The sequence below is a fragment of the Buceros rhinoceros genome, unplaced genomic scaffold (assembly GCF_000710305.1).
Source record: "Buceros rhinoceros silvestris isolate BGI_N320 unplaced genomic scaffold, ASM71030v1 scaffold14939, whole genome shotgun sequence".
Lineage (NCBI taxonomy): Eukaryota > Metazoa > Chordata > Aves > Bucerotiformes > Bucerotidae > Buceros > Buceros rhinoceros.
In genome coordinates, this window is record NW_010431086.1 from 486 (window position 1) to 25,898 (window position 25,413).

The 25,413-nt window shown below is 46.4% G+C and overlaps 1 protein-coding gene across 1 annotated transcript; it reads left to right on the forward strand.

The window, feature by feature from the left end:
* Positions 1-2,364: 2,364 nt before the first annotated feature.
* On the forward strand, positions 2,365-22,776 carry ST3GAL1 (ST3 beta-galactoside alpha-2,3-sialyltransferase 1). The gene is made up of 6 exons (XM_010143307.1): positions 2,365-2,680; positions 10,994-11,190; positions 14,790-14,969; positions 18,892-18,937; positions 21,410-21,529; positions 22,307-22,776. The coding sequence occupies exons 1-6, from the start codon at positions 2,369-2,371 to the stop codon at positions 22,478-22,480; spliced, it is 1,029 nt and encodes a 342-aa protein (XP_010141609.1). The 5' UTR covers positions 2,365-2,368; the 3' UTR covers positions 22,481-22,776.
* The last annotated feature ends 2,637 nt before the right edge of the window (positions 22,777-25,413 follow it).

The window sequence follows — 25,413 nt, forward strand, 5'->3', positions numbered from 1 at the left end:
CTCTGCATTTATCTGCTCCATAAATGGAGAATTAATGTGCTTCGGGGACGTGGCATATTTTGGGGGGAATCAGAGGTGGTGTTTTTGTTTAGGCTCACTACATCCAGGCTAGTAAAGCCCACGGGCTTGGGGCCGCTCTCTGGCGCAGAGGCCAGCTGGCATGGACGGGACCGGGCTCTTAAGCTCCCTTTCTAACTCTTCGGGGCACAGTGGCAGCATCTCCACGGCCTTTTGGGTTGGCACTCCTGAACTGTACCCGGCAATAGTTTGGAAGATTTCTGATTAGCTCCAAAACTTCCTTCTAGAAAGTTAAAGCAAGTGCAGGATTGTTCCCTGGTGCTGTTCGATTTACTGGTACAGGCGACCTGAGCAGCCAGAGTTAATAAAGCCTTTTGTTATCCAGCCTGACCCACTTCAGCCCTTGAGCACCTGTAAATGCATTTGTAGGGGCCAGATTTAAAACAAATCTTGAGGCATTTGACAAAGAGCAGCTAATGGAATGGCACACGCTATCCCATCACGTGCTGCAGAGGGAAGCCTGAAGCAGAGCAAAGGCTTAAGACCATGGTCTGAGGCTCTTGCCTTCGGCTTTGGCTTTACAAGGCTCAGTAAGTATTTGCACACCACCTCTGAGCACCAGGCCCGTGCTGTCTCCATAACACCACCTGGAACCAGGAGCAAAGCTGGAGGTGCTGTGCCCAGCCCGGAGCCGTGGCCACCAGGGGCACTTCCCCCGGGTCTGATCTAGGGGATGAAGTGAGGGGCACCCTACATCACTGTGGCACACCAAGTGGGTCCAGTGACGGTTTTTAACAGCAGCGGTTGTGGTTTTGCTATTTGTTTGCTGGCCTGAAGCCTGCAACTGAGCGGTGGATGATGAGACTTCTCTTGCTGAGCTTGTGCTTGCTCATAAATAGCACATAGTCTGAAACAGTTGCCTCTCTGGGTTTTTTCTTCTTTTTTTTTTTCTTTTTTAAATCCAAAGAATGCTATTTAAGCAATGGCACTTTTGGGGCTTTTTGCAAACATCCGAAGTATTAAAAACCGCAACATGCTTTTCTTCTCACGAAACAATGTCGTTGTTGGAGCAAGGGATCCATTTTTCGCCTTTTAAAGACTCATTTAAATCGCTGCTGCCAGACAGGGGAATGGAGAGCAGCTCCAGGACCCTCTGTATCCCCTGACTTGCCGGGGTGAAGCAGCTCTCTGCCTGGCTCAGGGTCTCCTGGGACCTCTCTGAGATCCCAGGCTGCCCTCACCTACCCTTCCTTGGCAGGAAGAGTCGCAATAATCCATGGGAAACAAAGGCCATTTATACTCTGATTTCCCCCGTCTCTCCCAGGACGTATGAGCTGTTCTTGCTTGGCTTTCTCTGAACCACGAGTTCAGCCCCAATCCTGAAGATGTTAAGCGGGTTGGGGAGAGGAAGAGGAATTTGTTCTTCCCCTCTTTCTCCCTGTCCTGCTCCTCCCTCCTTTGCCAAGTGTTTTTCCTTCAGCTCCTTTGAGTCGGGGATATTTTGCTGCAGATCCTGTGGCTCTCAAGGTCAGCCTAAGGGAAGGAGGTGAGTCACTGCCGCTCAGCTGGCTGCAGACTATAACCCCAGGAAGGCCGAGTGCTGGGCCAGACTCAGTGCCAAGGGACCTGATGGCCGCAGGTCGATGCTCTGCCCTTTTAGACACCCTGAAACTTCTCGGTATTCAAATACCACAGCAGAAATTGCAGCCGGTGCTGCTGCGTCGAAGGCTCTGAGCGGGTCACAAGTTTTGGGGTGGGCAGAGAAAAAGCAGAGAAATTAGGCTGGGAGGAATGCAAAAAATTTTCTGACAATAATTTTTCTTTCCTTTTTTTGTGTGTCTCTGTCTCCAGGCTACACACTGCTCTCCATGGCTTCAGTGGGTATCGAAGCACGTCTCTCTGATGGAATGTACATCCCCAGATGATCTGATCCTTCGTAAACTAACTTCAAGAAAAGAAAATAACCACCCTCTTCTTTCTACAATTTGCTCGCTTTAATTTATGGCTCGCTCCCATGCAGAAAACCTGATTTTAACGCTGCTATTGCTCCTCTCTAATCTTCTGATACGTGGAAGGACAAAGGTCTGTCTTTGTTGAACTGTCATTGGGAGAGGATAGCAGCAGGTCACCAAGAGGTGGAAGAGGCTGGGAAGCACCCTGAGGTGGTGAAAGAAAATACACGGCTTTGGGGTTTTTAAGCCCATTTGGAGGAAAAAAAGCTTCTTCGCTTATGGATGGAGATAGCCTAAGCTAAGGACAGTAACTGGCAGGCTCCTGCCGCACCCTTCCTTTTCTGCCTTACCCTGCATCGTAATTGCTCAGCGGCAACAGCAGAACCTGAGCAAGAAAGATGGTTGTCGTAAGGAGGAGGAATGTGAAAGTGTTTACCTTCGCCTTTTTGCTCATCACAGTAACGTCTTTTCTGCTGAACTACACGCAGCAGGTGACCACAACCACCTTGGATCTGAGACATCTCATCATGCAGTTTTCAGAGCAAGTCCAAAAACTCTTCAATTACCCCAGGAGACCATGCAGCTGTCACACATGCATTTCTGAACTGGGACACTCCCTCTGGTTCGATGAGAGATTTAATTCAACTATGCAACCTTTCCTGACCTCACAAAACGCCTTGATCCCAGAAGACAGCTACAGGTGGTGGCTGGTAAGTGGGAGGTGTGGGTAGGGCCCCGTGTTCACGCGACCGTTGCGGTGTCAGGCTTCAAGCAGCACTGAGCAGATAGCGAGAGATGGTTCCTGCCAAAACCATTTGCCATCTCAGCTGACAAGGCAGACAGAGGTGGAAGGGAGTGGGCAGTCATGCTGCTCTTTAGCTCGCAGGCGGTCAGAGCGCACGTTCACTTGCTCCGAGCTAGAGGACTCCCTGGCAGAGTTAGGCGGTGAATCGAGAATTTGCACATGTCAATATTGTCCTTTTCTTCCTTCTCTTCGGAACAGTGGACCTCATAATCCGGCTTGTTTCTCTTCAGATGGTAAAAAGGGCTTTTGCTGTCCATCGAGGTAGCAAAGCAAATTTCTGAAGTGTGCAATTCCCCTGGGGCTCTCCCTGCCATAAAACATGTAAATAATTAGCAGGATTAAATGGAAAATGACTAATACCATGTGTATGAGAACAGTCTCTGTTGTGGTTAATGATGTAAAACGATCTTTAAAGTGCACAGGCAGCCATGGCACACTGGGAGAGAGCAGCCCCAGCGTAACAGGAGCGGGGTGGACCAATAAGCCTGATCCAAGAGTCACGAAAGCTAGCGGAATCCTTGTTCGAAAAGCACAGAAGGGAGGAAGGCACATCCTGACGTTTTGCCTTGTTAAAGCCCCTTTTGTGTTCTCTTGAAACAAGACATTGATTAAGTTAGTTGCTCGTGGCCTGTGCTGCCGAGCTGCTGAAGCTGCAGCGACCCCAGCCAAGTCGCAGTCCCGGTGTGTCTTGCTTTCCCCATCTTCAGAAAACATCGTCTCCCTGTGCCGTTCATTGATCACAAAGCAGCCTGCGACTGGTGGTCCTGCAGCCAGCACAACCCTGGACCTTGACTTTGGGGCTTTCAGCCCTTCCCTGGTGCCCTGGGGATCCCACTCCACCAGGTACCCACTTTCGCAGTGGGGATGTTTAGGTTCTGGAGGGGGTGTCAAGAGCTGTATCTGGTTTATCGCTTGTCACTCTGCTAGCTGTTGCGTTTACTAGTGAAAAAGAGGTGTCACTGAACTCTGACATTTTTAACTGTTGCGTAAATGATATCCTCACTTTATGATGAAACCCTCCTTTTTACCACGAGTCTCACGTATTCCAGGCGTTGTATCCTTTCACCTGCCCCTCGGCCATGACTCGGATTTCCCATAGGCTGTGGTTTTTCTTGCAGCCCCCAGACACTTTCCCTTCTGGTCCCTACACTTCCTAGCTGGGCTTTGCTGGAGCCATAAGAAGGGAAGGTGGCAAGCCCAAGTCCTAGTTCCTCTTGCCCGGCTGAGGTTTCACCAGGGAAATGAGCGGATCTAACAACTGGAAGTTTTTGCAGAAGGGAGGATGCCCCAAGCAGAACCCAGCAGATAAGAGGATGGGGTTGTTCATGGGCACCTTGTGTTGAGGCTAGTTGTGAAATGCCTCCAATTGCCTCTGAATACAGAAACTGGGAGCATCCAGCACCTGGAGGAGGTACCAAGGAGGGGGTGGGATGATCAGTCTGAAATCCTGCCACTCCTGCAGCACCCAGGCTGAGGAGAGGTCCTGCGAGACACAGCTGGGTGAGCAGGGGACCTCTGCTAAGGGGGCTCTACCCCCAAGGGCTTGTGCATCACCCCAAGCAAAGCCGTGCTGCGTTCTGCACTCAGACCCCACTCTGATTTAGAAATGTCGATACATTATCTCTTCAACAAAAAAAAAAAATTAGAAAGGAAGAAAAAGCTTGGGACTCTCAGTACAGAAGTCTGAAATTCTGATTCTTCTTGTAGTGAAACTGAAAAAAAATTTAAAAAGCACTAATGTCTCACTTCAGCTCAACCTGAAACATGTTTTTGGGGGAGGGTTGTTTCTTCTCAAGCTAAATTAAAAACTAGTGACTTTCAGGACAGCCAAAAGTCTTCTTTTTCTACCCCCACCCCCGAGCACAAATAAAATCTGCCTGTTAATTTTCAGGGCTGTCTAACTCTATTTTTGGTGGGTTTATTCTTTTTTTAATTCAGGTCAAGTTCAAAAGGAATACAACACTTCAGAACACAAAATCAAAGCATTTTTTTTTCCTTAGATGGTAAAAATAAATCCTGTAAGATTTCTATACTTTTTCCACCGTATTTTTTTTTCAGCCAGAAGTTATCTTCAGCCAGAATATGGGAAATATTTTGGTGTCCCCGAAACTGCATTGTGTATTGGAAATCAGTTACTGAAAATATTTGCCCTGATCTGTGGTAGCTGGAGAAGTGCCCTGACTCATCTGAGAGATGCTTCTGGTTAAACCCAGGGACGGTGCGTTCCCAGCTCCTCGCTGCAGCCTGTTTCCCACACCGTGCTGCTCTGGGTAACCCTTACCAAGGCATCGGTGTCATTTCTACAGTCGGTCATTCCCAGGTGCATCCTGTCTGCGCTTCCTTTTCGCTCTTCATTTCTAGGCTCTTCTCCAAGTTATTTTGAGATTTTAGCCAGTCTTAAAGAAAACATTGTTCATGGCCGTCTTTTACTGTCACTTATTTTTGCAACTCAACAGTTTGTGACTTTTACTATATTTGTACTTAGAAAGATAAGACATGAAGAGACCTGAGATTGCTTAAACTTCATTTCAGGGGAGAAATGACTGTGCGTTCACTCAGGAACTGACTTCAGACAGCGTGGTGGTTTCGTTATGCTGTGACTGAGGCAACAGTGGCTGCACTGGAGCTATTTATTATAAGATTGTGACTTTTCTGTCACGGGGAGACCCATGTGATGTGCTTGGACTGAACACAGGCAGAGCCCTTGCTGCAGAGCTGCCTGTCTCCCAAGCCCCGTCCGCCCTTCCTTCCCACTAACCCTGTTGCTGTGCATGTGAATAAGGAGTATGTGTCCAAAGGGTCCCGTAGCATTAGTGTCCCTCTGCTTCTAGGAAAGCAAGGACTGGTTTGAGAACCTAATGACCGGTATTTGAGATAAAGTAATGTTTGGGGCCATCCTCCCTCCCTCCCTCCTCTCCCATCTGTCTTCCCTCATCTTACACTCAGGGACCGTGAGACTCTCAGAGTTTTGGAAGCTGGCACCTTCTGTTATGTGATGCATTCCTTTCTCTTTATAGGTTCTTTCTCACCTCCTTGAACTGGTTCACGTGCAAGTTTTTCATTGTTGTTCCGTGACACGCATGCTGTGGACATTCCCACTAAATTTAGTGACCTGTACATAAGGAAACAGGACAAGAATTACATGCTGTACCACAGCAGAGCGTTTATTTATAGTTTTCTTGTTTCATTCTCAGGGGGGTTTGACATTGTTTTTGGTGGTCAGAAAGTATTAAAAATACAAGATCAGAATGTGCTGTTCTAAATCCAAAATAAGCCTGTTGAGGTTGATGGATTAAAGCCGTGATAGGTAAAATCAGGCTCGGAGTTCCCAGGCAATCTTATCTGTAGCACATTGTTCATGAACTACCATGTTATAACAATTTTTATCTCAAGTCTTATGATATTTGAGGGTTTTGCTTTTTCTTTTTTTTTTTTTTTTTGGAAGAAAGCTCAAGTCTTGCAGCCATGTGATTAGTGTATCTAAAAGAAAATGTTAGCTTTTAGTTGTTCTGTTTGTAGGAAAAAATGTAATATCCGGCTGAAAGACTGGCCAACGAGACGGCAAACAAAAGGGCATCCCCAACACATGCGCTGGGGCAGTTTTGGAAGCTGCACTGATTTTTAAGACAACAGCAGAGCTACTTGGCCCCTGAGTCATGCATTTTGAATGCTCTTGGTAGAAAATTTGCCCAACTACTTTGATTGCAAGAAGTCTTCTTTAAAACTGGGACACTGTCTGTGATACTCTGAGAGCAGTACAAAGGGCTCCGCGCTCTGAAGGTAGTGTGGTTACAGCAGAAGGTGGTACCAAATCCAGCCCAGGCCCCAGGCTCTAGTCCCAGTGCCTGCTACATGCCCAGTCCCTCCTGGTGTTGCGCTGCTTGGCTGCAAGCGTGACACGTGGACCACCCTTAGACACTCTGGGTGAACCTGACCCTGGGCTACCTCTTATCCCCACTGGCAGCCCCCACGTACATCAAGCTGGGATGCAGCTCCAGGTTCTCTTATGGCGAGGACAAGCGGATCTGGAGGTGGTCCAAGCTCATTGGCCCCTCTAGGCACTGCAAGGCGCTCTGTGAGCTGCAAGGATCCTGCAACCAGAAGTGAGGGCAGGGTCTTTGTTCCATAGAGTAGCGTGGAGGTGACCCGTACCAGCCATGGAAGTCAGAAGTCATACAGTTTGGCATACACATAGTACTGTGTGTTATTTATATAATATATGCACGCTACATTCAAATTTGAGCATGCATATTTTTTGAGATGCAAATCATTAAGCCAAGCCTGAACTCTTGAAAGCCCCTGTATTCTTCCCCTTAAACTCTTTGATGCATAGTAATTGCAGGACATTAAATATAACAATAATAATAACATATTTTCCAGACCAAGGAGGCATTTTTAAAATTGATGGTTTCCTTTTAACCTCTCCTTCATTCTGCAAAACGCGGATTACCTGGATTTGCCCCACCAGGCTGTTGCTAGGATTAATCTTTGTACAATGTCTTATAGCTGGGAAGCACTGCTGGAGTATTAATGCCTCCGAACTGCTGCAGTGAGTCAATTAGTAGCTGTGCAAAAGAGATTCTCATGGGGCTTTAGTCCCTCTTTATCTTTTAAAAACAGTTAAGAAAAATTAGAAATGTGACAAAACCCGGTACTGCTACACCAGCTTCCCCAGGCTGCCTGGCTGGGTGCTCGCAGAGCTGCCCTGGCAGTGCTGGCTGCTGCCAGAGCCACAGCCACATCTGCCCCTCCACCACTAGGGTTGTGGCTCCATCCATGCTCCATCTGCAGCCACATCACAGCAATGATTACAGGTTAAGCAGATATTTTCTACCTGCTAGTAAGTTGGGATTTTGAAGGTGTATTTAATATGCTGCCAAACTTGTCCGTAGATGCAGGATGCGCAGGGACCAGGAGAGCTGTCCTTTGAGGCTCCCCTGACTGTAGCTGAGTCCTCACCACTCCATGCTATTAGCTCTGACCAGTGTTGGCTGAATTCACACCCTCCTTTGCATCCCCTCAGCTGAGTTTTGGGCATTGCTTTGGTAATCACTGGCAGTGCGATGGAAATGTGGGTAAACCCAGGGCAGCCTTCTGAGAAGTTTATGGAGTCAGCAAAGTCCCTTGTTATCCTTAAGGGAGATGTGCACACAGCGAAGAGAGAAAGAGCACCCGGCTCCTCCTGGGAAAGCCATTCATGGGTAAAGAAAGGAAGTGCATAAACTCTGAGGGTTCTTTCTTCTTGTCTTTTTAAAATAAGAAGATGCAAAACCAGCTAGTAAACGTCTGTCCGTGAAGTGGGGAGTTTCTAAAGCAGGGCGGACAGGGTAGTTTGTCTTTCCTGTGAAGGTGATTAGGACACTTCTCAGCCTGGACTCCCAATTACCGTTTTTAACAACCTAAGGTGAAGTGTTGACTCTCAAGTCTCAGATTGTGGAAGGGAGCTGGAGTGTTAAGTGATCTAGAGATATGTTGTATGTGGGCACAAGATGGGGTAAGATGTTTTTTGGACTTGGGCAAGAGGTTAAACTGCATCTTTAGACATGGCTGGTGCTTGCACAGACTTCTGAGGAAAGCAGCCCCTTCACTCAGGACACAGGGGTCAAGTATTTCGGTGTATTTAAGCCCGCTTCTAGCAGATCTATCTACAGACATATCCCTGGCACTCATCTACGGCACCTGGAGGGAGGACGCTGTCCCACCGGAGCCACGTGGCACTGTCATGGCTCTCCCTTGCACAGCACGGACAGACTTTCACTCAGTGCTTTTGCTGATTTATGGGAAAGGCCAGAGTGGTGTGAGCTTGTTAAAAAAAAAAAAAAAGAGACAAAAATTTGGTGTGGGAAAGTGAACTGTAATTGGCCTGTAACTGTAATGCTATTAAAATGGCCTTTTTTTCAGGAAGTCAAGTAAACATTGTGCAATAAGGAACTGGCTGCACATTATGTCAGAACTCGCAAAAGCTTCCTTGGAGTGAACCAGCTTCATCGCCTGCTCTGCTCTGGTTTGCAGAAATGGCAAACAGTAACCAGTGCTGATTGGAGAAAAGGCCTGAAAAGTGTCGTCCAATCAGATGATCAGTGAGGAAATTAAACCAGAGCACTTTTGATGAGATAAGGACGGATGCCTTGTAGTATGGGTGTTCAGCACACAGTGCAACAAGGTCATCACTCTATCCGAGGTCGTTGAGGGAATGTCTAACAGAGGTCATGATCTCTGCTGTGGAAGTTCCGTGCAGTCGAGGGGTCGTAGGATGATGGTGTCCTGCTTTCAGGCTGGTGTTGGTGCCCGTGTTTTAACTTGGTGGCAGTAGAGTTAGAAGTCAGTGCTCCAGGTCCTTTCCTTTCCTTAAAAAGGTGGCTCAGGAACTTGGAATTTTCTGAAAAATTACCTTTTTGATCTGAATTCTCTCAGGCAAAATCATCTCAAGAATAGGTTTTTTGGTTGTTGTTTTTTTTTTTTTTCCAGAATAATTATGTTCTTAAAAATGTTTTTGTTCATATTTGGTGGTTTTCCCTTTCATTTCTTAAAGACAGTTAAAGTCAGATCACCTTTACAGAGAGAGAATATACATGGGTGTATTCATACGTCTGTTCAAATAACCCCAGGTAAGTTCATTTTTTAAGAAAAGGTTGGATTTTTCCACATCATACACTTGATACAGCACTCTAAGACATCTCTGAAGTCTCCATCTATTTTGAAGGCTGCAGGCTTTCTGACCTAAGTGGGTTTCGTATATAAACCACATTAAGTGGTTTTCATATATTCTGAGTAAAACCAGGTTAGACTGAATTCATAAACCAGAGTTTAGATCTGTGAACATGTGTTTGTAGCATCACACACAAATTTAGAAGATAACGTCTTTCACTTGAATAATTGAGCCGTCCACTGAATGGTGACAGCGTTTGTCTTTGATCCTAATTACCTTCTGCAGTCCCTGTATGAGGATATAGGCTAGCGAGGATTAGCAGGAAGATTAAGTCTATGTATGCAACATTTCTTTGTCCTCTTTGTTTAAATGTCTTGGCCCCAGTGTTGTCTTGTAGGTCTGAGCTCTGCTCGTTCAATTCAGTGCAGATAAGATTGCTTTACATAGTACTGCGAAGAGACGGCATGAAATTTAAACAAAAAATTACAGCGATAGATAGATCTGTTTGTGTGTGTATGAGAGAGACAGACAGCAGGACAAAGTCACAGTTCCGGGGGCAGTCCAGGGAAATGCACCGGGAGCTAAAGCGGAATTACCCCAGGCCGTTGCTGGGATTCAGAGAAAGGTGTTTGTCCTCTCTCCCTCCCTGCCTCTCCTTGCCCTGGGCTGGCAGAGCAAGGGCAGAGCCTTTTGGCAGACTGTGTCAGGAGCTGTTCTCCCTTTGTCAGCTTGGAAGCAAGTGGCACTACGAGGGTGGGCAATGCTTTTTGTGAGCCTGCCAACACTGCCAGCCTCTGAAGCAGCCTTCCCGGAGCAGAGGGAGTGTCTGACCATCACCTGCCTGGCACCTTTCCTGTGCATTCCCGATCCGGTCATTGCTCCCACCATGCACCACAGCACTGCTACAAAAGAGTTTCCCTCCATGGCAACAGACACAATGACCAAGTCTGGCTGGTTTTTTTCATCCTGGAGAATTATTCACCCAATTTTATGTCTCCAACCCTCAGGGCTAACTCTGCCATAGTTTCCTATTACACTAGCAGCTGGTTCCTCCAGTCCAGAACAGCAGCAATAAGATCTCTCACTGCTGCTTCTGTTCTCTGCCAAAATTTGTGGAAGGGCTATCAGCCACTTCTGTGCCCTGTCAGGTTCCCTGAGACTGTTCTGTCCTTCCTAGGGTGGTTAAAAGAAATCTTATATATGTCCTAACAGAAGATATCTGGCCCAAGGTGGGATTAGGCTTATAGACACTAGAGGAACATTTATTCTGCTAAGGTCAGCCCTGGGGAGATCTGTTCCACCATGGCAAGACAGAGACTGGGGAGGCGTGAGAATCCAAGGAGAAGGAGGGGAAAAGGGAAACTAAGTTAAAAAATCAGTGGGAAGGCATTTTCCCCTTTTATTTTTTTCACACTTCTGCTCCCAACGCAAAGCCTTGTAGGCATTCTGCAGGAGACAGTGTCTGCAGGTAGATGCAGGACTGGTCTTAGAGAAGACATTTGAAGCTACATCTTGCTCACAGCAAAACTACCTAGATTGGTAACCTGGAGTGATTTTTCTCCCTAACAGAAATTACAGGGAGAGAAAACTCCGAAGGATATTAATGCTACTCTCAAGGAGTTGTTTGGGATCATCCCTGCGGATGGGGATCCGCTGCAGGAGCGAGGTACTTACACGTGCAGACGGTGCGCCGTCGTGGGCAACTCTGGGAACCTTCGGCAGTCTCAGTATGGCCAAGATATTGACTCCCATGACTTCGTGCTCAGGTAGGTAGGCACCTCCTCAGCTCCAGGTGCCTCTGTTGTTTAAGATTCACTGGTATTTTGGGGGACAAGGGACTTTCTAGTGAAATCTGGTGCTCATGTCAAATCCAGGGATGTAAACTATGTGTGTTGGAGAAATGACCTCATGTTTTAGGCTGGAAAAAACCCCATGAATAGGTGTCGATACTGTAGCTTGTTCTGCACTATCCACAATTGCCTGGGTTAAAAAATGTAGCTGAAAAAACCTGCAATTTTGAGTAAAAGTTATTTCTGCAGCTAGTACTCACAAGGGATCTTTTACACACTGTCGTGGAGGCACCCACAAACCACACAGCAGCAGCTCTCCGAGAAACGTGGATTTAGGGCAAACAAATTTGCCTGGCACTCCGACTATACAGGTTTGGATGTCAGCTGGGAATTATTACTGCACCACGAATTTATGAACACTGAGGAGTCTATTCTAAGGAAAAATTACCCAAAATGTGCAGAGCTCACTGATATGAAGGGAGAATCTCTCACCTAGTAATACCAAGGGGGTCTCTTACCAACGCCGGGGTAAGAATCACTCGATCCTTACACTCCTTCGCACATACACTCAGACGGTGTCCCAGCTCAAGGGGGGTGTCCCGGGAAGTATCCTCAGACAGCATCCCGACCCAAGGAAAGAGTCTCCAACGGCACAACCTGCTCCGTGGAGAACAACTCAAAGTGGTTCTCCAGCAGGGCTCTGTTTATACCCTGGTTGAGTGTTTGCTGTGGTTGCTCTCAGGCAACACAGGCAGGATGCAGCTAACGGAGCCCAGACTCCCAGGCACCAGTATCCCTGGCGGGGGAAGTAGCTCCAGATGTTTATCAGGTGCTGCTGCAGGGCCAGTCTTGTCTGCAAGCTCGGTGCACGCAGTCAGGGGTTGCACTGGGGGGGTTGCACTGCCACACACACTTAACTGACCGTATCAGATTTGACTGTCTTGCACTGGTTCACTCCTAAGCAATGGTGGCGTGGGAAAGCCAAAGTCACTGTGCACTGGATAGGAGACAACTGGTTGGCTGCAGCTAGTCTGTGAAGGGTCACATCACCTCTTCCTCTTGAGGCAGTGAATGCCAGCTGTTTTGTCCCGCTGAATCACACCTAGGGACTAGGTAAGCTGAGCTGATCACCCAGAGGGCAGCGACAGTAACTGGGCTGACTAAGTTCATCTCCAGTGTGTTGTCCAGCACAATTTGGGGAGCAATGCAGGACAGGTCAGAGGGCCTGGAAGGGAGGGATTGCTATTGAAAATACTGCATGTGGGATTATACTCTCAGAAAAACCATAACTTTTAGTAGGAAGCTGTACACTGAAGCCAAGAGTGAATCTGCAGAAGGTCAAGACTATTTGAACTGTTAAGCCACCTTAAGCTACTTGGCTTCCCATGTGGCTTGGACATGCTGTAGAGCCTTCAGATGACATCTGAATGTTCACAGTAAATCATTTCAGGAGCTGCCTCCTGCAGCTGCATGCCTTACCCTCTGCAAAAAAATACCTCCTCAAAGGCAGGGGCAGCCAACGTGGTCTTCAGATCCATGAAGGGAAGTGAAGATCCCTGGACACTGGTCCTTCAAGTTGCAAACGTGAGGCAGCTGAGGTGCTTTTATGTTTAACCCCGTGTCCCTCGCTGTGGAGACAGACCCATTCCTGTTTGGACTTTCTTATCTTACCTGGCCTGTGTTTCCAGATTCATGCAGAAAAGGCTTTGCTAGACTCAAAAGCTATTTTCTGGAGTAGTAACTAAAGAGTAACACACTCAGGTGCCTGTCTCTGCTCTGAGGCCTTGCCCTTCCTGTAGCTGTGTCTTTCTCCCTGGCAAGGGAGAAAGAAACTCTGACTTGAAATTGAACCTTCCAGTCCTGGGTTTCTGTTTGAGCAACCTCAGTTCAGATCCGAAGGGATGGCACAGGGCTTTAGGATTCATGGTGGAAATTTGTGCAGAGGAGGTGACCCCTCTGTGTGTTAATCCAACAAACAAAACCTCTGACACTGATACGCCCTTGCATGTGCCTCAGCACCGCAGCCAAGCACAGGGAAGTCCGGGTGTCCCACAGGCAGCCCCACCATAGGTGCTGGGGAAGGTACACAGACCTGCGGGCTGACTCTGAGTAAGATAACTAAGATGCCACCCTTGGCTTAGCCCTGATAGATAGAAAACCCCCTATTTTATACCTTAGACTGACCAATCTCAAGATAACCCACAGTAAGTCTCACGCTTCACTAGTATTTCTACACAGTGTGATGTGGGTCGCTGGCAGGGCAGCGGCCAACGCAGTAACAGTCCTCGCAGGCTGGCAGGATGTTCTGCCATGCTACCAAGTCCTTTCGAGGGAGTTAGGAGAAACTGAAGTAACTCGCCTGGGGCAGCACTGCAATAACACAGCCTGGCACAGACTTGATAAAGAGATTTTACCCGCCTCCCCCCCTTAGTGCCCAGGGCAGCATGCTGTCTGGCAGTGTACGATGCTCCTCATCGCCTTGTCAGCTACATCCTTCCTTCTACTCCCTGCACTTCTGCCAGGAGCTGAGCTAATGTCTCTGCAAGAAGACTCCACTGGGCTGCCGAGAAACCCCATTCCACTCAGAGCCAGCTTGGGGGTTTCTCCGTGGTGTTGCACAGCACTGTGGATTCATGCAAGGTCACTCAGCGCCACTTTGGGGGTCTCTAATCTGCATTATGCTGTACCACAGAAACGTGGAGATCTCTGCCAGCAGAGAGCTAATGCACTAGGGAAGGAATTCTGATGTGTCCCCAGATTTGCTTTCAGAAGTGATCACAAGTGCAGAGGCATTCTGCAGTCCTGATTTCAGAACCCCCGACACACCCAACGCAAGGCAGCCCTGTTTGCCAACATGTTTGGACTGAGCCCTGGTGGGCCCTGGGCAGATCTCCATGCCCTGACCCCAGGGTTACCTACAGCACACCGCGTGTGTGTGGAGAGACCCCAAGGAGAGGTATTGAAGTTAGAGACACACACAAAGTAAGGCTTGAGTAAATGAAGTGTCAGCAGCAGGACCTGGATTTGTCACTGTGACTTTGGTGCCTTCTCATGGGAGAACCGTAATAAATATTTACTGCTTCTTATCACACATAACACGGCTTATTACCTCGACCCTAGATATCGAAATACACCTGTACAGATGTGGGGAATGAAAGGGCATAGACGTCAAGCTGATGGACTGTAGGGCAGGGTTTTTCTTACCTACTGGAGGCTGCAGCCTGATGATGAGCAGGATGAAAGGAGATGTGTCTTCATGGACTCAACCCTCTTTGTTAACTGTAAAAGGGAACGTAGAGATGTGCTCAGAGATATACCTGCTTGGTAGATAATCTCATTCAGTCCAAGGAATCCCGCACTAAAGCTGAGTTTTCATTTCCTGTTTATTTATCCACATGGGTAATGGGTCATTTTAGCCTGCTTCAGGATCCTGCGCCTGTCAAGGCTGTCTGAAGAGCCTGCACGCAGCACTCTCTTTAGCCGCGGGAGCATTGGGGGAAGATTCCCTCATGTTTGTACCTACCTAATGCCTCTCCTGCTTCTCTGCTCTCTCACTTCTTACTTTTTGGCTGCAGAATGAACCGTGCCCCCACTGCTGGCTACGAATCAGATGTTGGAAGCAAGACCACTCACCACTTCGTTTACCCTGAGAGCTACAAAGAGCTGGCAGAAAACGTGAGCATGATACTGATCCCCTTCAAAACCCTGGACCTGCGCTGGGTCGTCACCGCTCTCACCACAGGCACCATCAACTTGTGAGTAAGGGCAGGCTGAAGGGGTGGGACCTCCTGCACCTCATGTTGCTGCAGGAGGTAAAAGCCTGTGTAGGGCAAATGCTTGCTTCTGACAAGGCCTAGGGGTCTTTACAGACCCTCTCAGGTCAGAGTTCAGTCCTGAGCACTTGCTTTCTGGGAAAAGCTTAATGTTATGGTGCAGTCTTTGAGGCGAAGATCCAGATCCAGCTCTTCACAGTCCCACACAGTGGTCTCAGAGGAATGAAAAGGGGATTTTTTTGTTGCTGGAGGTGACCAGTTTGAGCAGCAGTTTCCTGGGCTTTGGGGTTCAGTGCCTCATTTTGGGCTCCTTCTCATCCTTCCTCCTCTCCAGTCCCTTGGGTGAGTGCAGCCAGCTGGCCTGTACCCAGATGTACCCATCAGAAAACCATCTGCAGAATCAGGCGTTTGTGAATTACTCATTTAGTGGTGGTCCCAGGCACCTGGACTCTCCCACCTGAGACACTCTGGTGGCCAAGTGATCCTCCAACATGTATTACCCCACCTGCAGAAGAGGACAAGGAGGCAGAGACATGTGCAGGGTGCTCACAAGGCAGTGAAAGCAGCAGATCATCAGCATCCCATCCTCAGCATCCTCCCGTGGACAGCTGGTCGGGAGTTCAGCCGGTCTTTTCTGGTGTACGTGACTGAGAGCCATGCAGAGGAGACACTACTGGTTTGTGTGTTTCATGTGTCACCTGTGTGCCTTAGCCTTAAACTCACGTGTTCTGCCTGGCAATAACATGCCACGCCGGTATTTATTCTCCATTTCTTCATTACAAGTGCTTCCAGAAGTAAACATTCTCCCACTTAATTTATGGTAGCACTAGAATTAGAAATGTGAACAAAAGACGTGTTTCTGCCAGACACCTGCTAGCAGATCCTCTCCCTTCTGTGAGACGGCTTTTCCTAATCCAGAGAGTGAAGTACGTGACATTTGTGTCGCGTGTGAGGTCATCTGCTGGATGTAAAACCACAGCCTTGTGGAATTGCTCTGCGGCGCCCTGCTGCACATAGACAGCAAGAGCAGATCAGATTACTTTATTCCAGAGCAAAGTATTTCACTACATTTCAATTTTTTCCCCGATTTCAGAGTCTCAGAAGATCAGAAACTTGGAAAAGTGTGTCCCTATTGGCTGGGCATAAGACCCGCTTCGCATTTTTAAGGAAAACTTTTTGATGGGACAACAACGGGAGTTTTATTTCTTCTTGTCTTTTTCTTTTCTCTCATTGAAAATTCATTTTAGATTCTTTTCACTTCTTCTTAAGTCTCTTAAATTGTAACAAGTCTGTTTTAGTCTCTTTTTAACTTTTTTGCCACTGGCGGTTAGTATATACAGTCATAAGTTGCCTTGAAAAAATCCATCTTCAGGACACACTCATAAGTTGAAAAAATCAGCCCACTTAGAAAATCGGCTAAAAAATATCACCATTTTTGCAAGACTTAGGTTTTTTTTTCTTTTAAAAGCTGTGTTGGTAAAAAAGGTTGAGAACTTCTTCCCTCAAGCCGGGATCCAGATCCTATCAGAAGCGATGGAAAGCTCCCAGCTGCCTTTGGTGGTCTTTGAGTGACGCCCCGTGCTACATCTTTGTCAGATCTGTGTCTGTGCTAAGAAGAGGAGCCCGCAGAGGGGCAGCTGGTGCCATTGTCACCCATCCGTGTTTCCATCACTGCCACTGCTCTGTGCCCAGATTGCAAAGCTGTTCACTACTTTTTGTCCAGTATTTACCGTCAGAAGTGGCAGGAAGTGGGTTGCAGCAGTAAAGCTGAGTGAGCCCGTCGCCTATCAGGAAGATAGAACTGGGTGACTACAAGGTAGCCACAGCCCATGAAGGGAAAAACATCTTTGCTTAATAAAGTACAGGATATATTGTATATTTATAATTAGATTGTGTGCAGCGGCTTGGTCAGGATCTGGTATAGATCAGTGTGCGAGTAGTTAACCATATGGAAGAAATAGCAGTATCTTAATATTTTTGGCATACTCAAAGCAGGGAAGTGGCATAATTAATAAGGTGGTACATGCTGGAATAATAAACTCAGGAAGTCATAAGCACACAAATCATAACAACATACGCAACACAATTTTAGGCTAGCAGAATAAATCTATGGACATGCATTAAACATGCTGTGTCCGGCACAGTGTAAAAGGGAATTGCTGAGCGTACATTTGTAAAGGGGAAAATAAACCCCATCTGAAATTCATTATTTTAGAAGAGAAGAAATACCTCCTTACCCCAGCCTGCGTGGCCATCATGCCTCGTGCACAGGCTGCACAGGATCGGCCGAGGTTAACAGGAACCTAACTGTGCTCCCAGTTAAAAGATGTACGTGTCCTGGATTGGTTACACTTTCACACCATGTTTAATTTTCTGTATCCCATTCAAATGAAGAAATAATACCCTGAGACTCAAAACCTGTGCCTTCATAATATCCTTCTCCTAGTAGTATTATAATTCAAGCAATTTTTATGGTTTTTAAAGCCCAACTGCAGATGGCCTTAATATTAGATCGAATTGATCGCTGAACGATTCTCTCAGACGTGTGCCATTTGACAGATGGATGTCCCTCCGTTTCAGTGTGGCTCTCTAAGACTGAACATTATCTCAGAAAAGACCAAGAAAAGCCTTCTGGGACAGAAAACCTTTGGCCCCTCATCAGTCGTATATTTAGCCCAGTTGCCTTGAATTGCCTTCCACAAAGTTTTCAGCAATCTCCATAGTGAAAAATGCTCCATGTTTCTCCACTTGGTTTGTCGAAAAGCAATTTTTGTATTCCTTTCCCCATTAGCATATTGTGTCACATCTTGGGAGGGCTGAAACCCATCTGTCAACTCTCTCACTACATCCAGCCCAGAGCAGGTCAGAGATGCCCAGAAGTACCTGAGGACATGAGGACATTGCTAGGTCACCACGGCTTTGGGAAGACCTTAGAATTAATGTTCCAAAATGCTGATGATCCAAGGTTCAAAGAGAAATAAAACCTTAAGGACAAGAACCTTGTTACCAAAAGTCAATTGAAAACATTCACACTGAAGTAATGGAAGGCTTTGGTGACTTTCCACAACCCACCTAAGAAGTATACAGGGTGTATTTTGGGTTATACACCAATTACAAGGCCAGTTCACCAGTTTTTTCACTTGAAACAAACCCGGGAAGATTTTTTTTTACAGCACCCATGATGAGCTGTGCAATGCCAACAGGCACTGTGCATGAAATATGGGGAAGAAAAGACTTTTTGTTTTCAAGACACGACTCGTGATTTCAACTCAGTCATGAGGTATGACTTGGAAGTTTTATGCTGGGAACCGCAGGAAGCCTTCAGCATCCCCCTAGGGAGAAGGGGAATAGCTTGCTGGTGAGGTGCTGTGTACCGGGAACGCCCAGGTTGCACATAACCACAGAAATCATGAGCTGTGCCACCCCCTTCTCTGGCAGTCATGCGACAGCTACAGCTATTAGGAGGGGAAGAGTCTCCCCCTGGTGGGAAAAGGTTTTTCTGCCACGAAATTAAATGAAAAGCTCTTCCCACCATCGAAGCGTAGAAGACTGCAACCACCTTGATCCAAGAATTAAAGTCATGGACTCCACATAATATTGACTCTGCAGTATATTCTCAACTAAGTCTTTGGTGTCGTACTTTTAATAATTAACTTAAAAATTTTAAAATGTAATGGCTTCCTACAAACTTGCTTCAGTGACAGCTCAGTACTTTTCCTGCTGTATTCCTTAATTGCAGCCTCATTTTCCAACAACTTCTTGAATTTATTACTTTCAAATAATTTGAATTTATTACTATTCATGAAGAATATTCTTTCTTTCTTTGGAAATACATGAATATATGAATATGTTGGGGTTTTATTAATCTCAATGTGTGGGGGTTTTTGTTTGCTTGTTTTGACAGCACATATGTTCCGGTTCCACGGAAAATCAAAGTCAAAAAAGAAAAGGTGAGTGGCGCTGGTTTGTGAATTTGTTCTGCTAATCCGTGTGTAGGTCTTTTGCCACTTTGGGAGACTGGAAGAACCCAGGAACCCCTTGACATTCACAAAAACTGCAGCCAAACCAGACACACTTTCCAAGGCTCAGCTAAGTGAAAGGTTTAGCTCCTGTGTGCCATTCAGGCCATGGATCGATCACTCAGTCACTGAGGTTGGAAAGAAACTGCTCTCATGGCTGTGCCGTTGCATTACCGCTGTCCTGATGGGCGCGTTGCTTCCTCTGGGGCTGCTCAGCGAGGTGTAAGGTCACCACTGGCTGCTGGGGCTCACCCTCCACAGCAGTTGCTCTGTTCCTACCCATTGCCGTCATTTGGATGCAATGACCCTCTGAGCTGTGGAGAGCCTTTGGAGGTTTTTTTTTAAATAATTTGTCTGTTTGAACACCAAGCAAGTTTCTCACTCCTGCATCAGTTCGTTGTGCGAGGAGCTAAGTGAACTCTGAACAAATAAAGCTGTGTGTTTTCAGGTCAGTGGAGAATTCATGATGGTATCAGTGGCTCCTGTGGAACACTCTTACCCCACAGCTGTAATAACTACCTGTACCCAATTAAACAAGCTTGGTGACTGGTCTCAGGCCAAGTCCATGCTGGTTTTGTCCCAGGTTTATTAATACTCTCCCAAGCAAAGCTTAAGCACAGAGCAGGGAACATTTCGTTTTGCACAGGGACTGAGTTAAGCAATGTGGACATGATGTGTGCCATGCCACTTCCCTCAAGGCTTACAAAACACCTCTGACCCATTTTCTTTCATAGTGTGGATGCATAGGAGGCCATCAGTCAGGCTGTATCACCAGGACAAACCTGGTGCCCGCTCTCCAGCAGTCAGAAGAGAGCTCGTCTCATACATCCTGCCTCACTGCCCACGAGTGCTGTGCTTTAATAGGCATGCCCGGCTGCCGGGGGAGGGTGTGCCGTGGGGCAGGACAGACACTCCTGTGTTGGACCTTTAGCCACCATCCAAAGACTTTTGTCGTTGTATATCTGCGTGGTTTGAGGGCATAAACAACTCAGGCTATGCAGGGAGAGGAAAAACCTTTCCTCTTCTGTAGACCTTCCAGTAAAATAAAAGTCTCATTCTCTCAGCCTTTGGAGAGGCTCATTTTCAAGGGAGTTCAGGCTCCTAATGTCTCAAGAGCTTTTAAAGTATGGCGTTAGCTCCAGAGCACTAAAATTACAGATTGAAGCACACCTCCTTCATTCAGGAGGCTGGGTTTTGCCCAAGGCTTCAGATGAGACCTTTAACCAGTATCAGTTCATGTCCCTGTGCATCAAACCATGGACCTCTGGGGGATATTAAAAAATCACTTGGTTCATCGCTACCTGTTGTGAAGAACACAATAACCTCTCCAAAACCCTTGTGAGATGCTCTACAGCAGGCTGTTAAACTCACGTCACAGCTGAGCAGCACCAAGCCAGGGTATGGCTAGTGATAAGCAGCAGCTTCCTGAGGAGCAGGGAGATGAGAAGCTTGTATTTCTTCCCACATTGTGCAATGCAGAACACCTTGTGTGAAGTGATTACATGCAGATACAATATCAGCAATTAACCTCTGACTTTGTGAGAGGTGAAGTCCTGCAGCTAACCAGATAACACTGAAATGCTGTCACTCTAGTTACAAACACAGCATGGAGGGAAAAGCCTCTGTTTGCCTGATTCGGGGAAGGGGGTTGAAACCAAGGGCTCGCACCAGTCCTTGGATTGACTGCACACTCAGGTCTGATCTTAAGTCTCCATTAGATGACCTTATAATTTCCCTAGGAGATGACCAAGGGCAATTCATCTTGTTTAAAAAAAAAAGAAACGTGTGTTCGGGCAACAGAACTGCAGCCGATGCAGCCTGATAGGCTCCCTGATAGGTCACGCCTCACCCCTGGTTTCCTTAGGTCTGAACCTATTAGAGATAGCAAGACATGGTTGGCATATTGTGCAGAAGATGCAGTTGCTCCTACGTTCCCACCCAAATTACGGTTGGACTTAATGATCTTAAGGGTCTTTTCCAACCTAAATGACTCAGTGAAGTCTGGCACGGCATGTGACGCTTGCCTTGCTCAGGCCTGGGCTCCCCAGAGCTCACCCGCATTACCCAGGACGCGGCAGGCCGAGGTGAATGTGTAATTCTCCTCTCACTTGTGCCATGCCATACCCATTGGTTTCAGTGGGGTCACCCAGGATTCTCGTTGCTGTAAGCAGGCGGGTTACCGACACCAAGGCAGGAATATTCATGGCTAATTGCACGTGGGAAATAGCCTCGATTGCACTTAACTCGGGGACTTCGCTTCTCCCTTTCACCTGCCCTCAGGGAATAACTGTTATTCCCTTCTCCCCCGCTCCCCTACCCCGGTGTCCTTCAAGGAGGACACGCTAGCTTTGGTTTCTTCCCAGTGTATTTTACTAATGAGTCTTTCTCTCCAATTTTGCCTAGATCCTGGTGTACAATCCAACCTTTATGAAATACGTCTATGAGAACTGGCTCCAGAACCATGGGAGATACCCCTCCACAGGCCTTCTGTCTTTGATATTCGCACTTCACGTGTGTGATGAGGTAAAGTTTGGCTGTGTTTGGGTATATGGGTAAAAAACCCTGTTTTCTGGTAAGAGGGCGATGAGCAAGGCTCTGACATTACCAACAATGACTTAAAACCAGCTCGTATTTGGGTGGGTCCAGGTGTGGGTGGGTTAGGGCCCTTGTTTTGTGGGCTATGACCCGTTTGAACCTGGCCATATTGCCACTCGCAGTTTAAATAAACTCTGATGTTTGGACTTTTACCACCGGAGGAGACAGACATAGCTGTCGATGAACAAGCGTTGGGAGAGGAAAGGCCGCAGGCGTATACACGCACAAAGAACATAATGTCCATCTGCCTCTGAAGGAATTACAAATGTCGTGTATTTAAGCATATGAGTGGGGGTCAACCTGAGTCATCATTTGGAAGACTAGGAGCAAAACCAAAACTTTTCCACTCAAAGAGGAGATTCCCACCCCTAGCCACTGACCTCCTGAGGGCGAACAGCATGTTTAGGGAAACGAAAGTGTGTGTTTGATAGTGCTAAATAAGAATTAATGAATAGAAATTTCCTTTTTTTGTCTGAGTTTAGGTGTGGTCTCAGCATAGCTTGGATGTAATGTCCCTTGAGTAAGCCTGGGCTGTTACTCAGTGGTTGCATCATCTCATGCAGCAGAATAGTTCAGCATTAGGACCACTGAGGTCCTCAGGCGCTGCTGCCTGTAGATAAACTGAGAACACAGAGAGTTTCTTCAACATGTCAGGTGAAGGCCAGTTGCTTTCCAGGCCATAACGCTAGTTCTCTTACTTCCTAGGTGAACGTGTACGGTTTTGGAGCCAACAGCAAAGGACACTGGCATCATTACTGGGAAAACAATGCTTCAGCTGGGGCTTTCCGGAAGACAGGTGTCCATGATGGGGATTTTGAGTTCAATATAACTTTGACTCTTGCCTCCATTGAAAAAATAAATTTTTTCAAGGGCAGATGACCCTGGCCACGGGGAGAAGTGGAGGCTGCACTTTCCAACATGCAGCAGAACAAAGCTCAGTGGAGATGATGTGGGCGCCAGCCAAGTTTGAACGCGTGAATCTGCGGTTGGATTCGGAGTGTCTCACTGCTGCGATGCTCACCGCAGGGAGCTCGGCCAAGGACCAGCTTCCACACTGCACGCGATTTCCTGTCTGCAGATAGCTGGGAACTACCAATCAGATGTGGGAATAATGAATCTCTGCTTAGGCTCTGGGGGTTGATTCCTGAATTACTGATGAAAGATCTGCCCGTTGCAGTTAGGGGAAACCTGGGCACAGGAACTGCTGTTTGTGTGTGTCCGTCCTTTCCTCAAGTACGGCAGGAGATCCTTGAAGAAGAGTGGACATAACTCCTGGGACTCAAGACCCACTAGGGCAGCTGTGAACATCATAGTAAGGATTACCTCAAAGAAATGAATTCACTTCTGCTGTTGATCTTCTTTTTGAACTCTCTTCTGTTTCCGCTATTACTTCTGGTCTCATGCTGTATTAAGGAAAAACATGATGAAGTTTCCTGGAGTAGTAAATATTTCAACCATTGCCTCATTCTGCATTGATGGTGTCTAGAAATTATGGATCAAATAATCTCTGATCATCTATTATTTAATATTGCTTCCTATACAGCCATAATGAGGCAGAAAACAATACTAAAAACTCCAGCAATGAAAAAAAAAAAGGCCTTTTTAGCCACTTGTTTGTTTGTCTTGTTTGGTTATATATAACTTCTATTTCTTTTTTTTAATTATTTTTATGGTGGAAAGTGCTCTGGAATGCTCATTTTTATTTAATCAGTTTGAAGTTGGAAAGTGGACTTTTTTCTTTCAGTCGTTTGTATGTGCCTTTTTATAATTGTGCAAGAGATGTGATTTTTTTTTAAGATGACAAATACTAAAATAAACTTTTTTATAAAAGAGTGAACAGTTAACCAAAGTTCAGCCTCCATGTGATACACTTTTGTAGTCAAGAACAATAATAACAGCTCCTATATTCTATTTGAGCGAACACAAGACTCATTTTTAAAGGTAGCTTTTACCTTTTTGTATGGGAAAATATCCAGACGTTCCAGGGAAACTTTTCTTATTATTTTTTTACAAATTCAGAAAGTGGTATCTCTATTTGAAATGGAAAAAATATCATGAGTTGGGATATCAGCTAGTAATAAATTAGGAATCTTTTGCACTGTAGCAGCATCTACAAGGACGCAAGCTACGCAAGGTGATCCTCCAGTGTGAGCCAGGCTTTAAAATGACGCGCTTTGCTGAAGGAATGAGGGTATTAATGTCAGTACCTCTAGGCAGTGAGAGGACAGTAGTGACAGTGGAGATTTTATATCCACAAGTCTTTGCTGGAAAAAACGTGTTTAATCCTCAAGGACAGATGAAGTATGAATCCAAGAACAAAGTTCAGGGAGTGAAGAATGGGTAATGGTGGCTTTTTCTTCCTGGTATCATGACAATACAGTTCATGGATTATTGACTCATTCTCAGCTCTCGTGAAGCCAATGGACTTCTGACTACAGACTTCGAGGGACTTCAGATCAGGCTTGGAAAAAGACGGCTTATTTAATATTTAACGGATTACAATGGCTGAGGTTTGTGGCAACTTAGAAATCATCATACAAATGACTCGTCTTTCAGGCACCGGAGCATGAGGAGAGCAGAGAATGGACCCTCTAGCTGTAGGATGAGAGATAGTCTGTGCCATCACATTTCTGTTCCGGAGGAACTTTTAGAGTACTTCAGGCAACTGACTGTTGTGTTTAGACCTTTATCTCAGTTTCTCCACAATTTTGCTGCTCTTTCAAGTATCTTCAGAATAAAGACACACCAACAGGTAACATTGAGGGAAGAATCAATTCCTACAGCCAGTGTTGAAGACTGACTGTGTTCCTGCTAGAAACTTCAGTTTGAAAGGACAACAAAGGAAAATGTTTAGCAACGTACCAAGGCTTCCAACTCTCGGACTGTGTTTGTCACCACTGCAAAGTCTCTGAAGCACTCCTTGAGTGTGTGGTATGGATTTTACCAAAGCCAAAACTCTTGAGCACTTTTTTTCTCCCATGACCAGAATTTTTTCCTATTTTTCTTTGACTACACAATCGATTATGATATTTTTTTTTTCTCTGATGGTGAGGAGTCTCACTCAATCATTCTTTGTCATTTAATTTATTTAATTTTTTGGTATGGTATGGATCAAAATAAATTTTTTATCGTAATCACATCAAAAGTGTTTCTCTCTGTGCACACTTCTTCCCACAATATTTCCATTAGCTCCTAGACCTCCTCTGTCCCATAACGGTGTAATGAAATCTTGTTCCACTTCTCCCCCACCCGTCACTCAGGTGACATCAGCAAAGGAATGCATGCTTCAGACTAGTGGGAAGCTTCTGGTTATGGGCATGACCCTGCTCGGCTTATGGCAGCTCTAGGCTCTTTTTCTTGGAGAAAAAGATTAAACTCTATGTGCCTGTGGTCTCCTGATGGACCTATGCTGTATTTGGGTGATAGGTGATATGTAAGGGAAATTAAGGCAGACTCAGAAATAGTGACTTTAGGAGATATTCAACTTACCTATTCTCTGGGACTGACAGACCTGGCTTCCTTCATAGCAGAGGTGCTGAGGATCCAACCCACACCCCTATTTTAAAGGCCTAATTTGGCTGCTAGGATCACACAGGCGCTTTAGTCATGGACGTCCTAGGCTGTCCATTAGAAAAACCCAGTTCAGGAGGTGGACATCTCTGATGTTACCAGCCCAGCCCTCAGCGGGTGCTGGTGTCAGCAGGTGTCACTTTGGCATGCCACACCATCTCATCTGTGTGACCGTGGCTTTACCTGGGGTCACGCCACTTAGCAATTTCTTGTGGACCTCATAAGCTGCACGCTTTCCTTGT

Excerpts from the sequence above, each read along its gene's own strand:
- ST3GAL1 (XM_010143307.1), top strand. The coding sequence starts at position 2,369 with ATGGTTGTCGTAAGGAGGAGGAATGTGAAAGTGTTTACCTTCGCCTTT. Across the intron at positions 14,970-18,891 it reads ACCACAGGCACCATCAACTT|CACATATGTTCCGGTTCCAC; the intron begins GTGAGTAAGGGC and ends TTGTTTTGACAG. Across the intron at positions 21,530-22,306 it reads CACTTCACGTGTGTGATGAG|GTGAACGTGTACGGTTTTGG; the intron begins GTAAAGTTTGGC and ends CTTACTTCCTAG.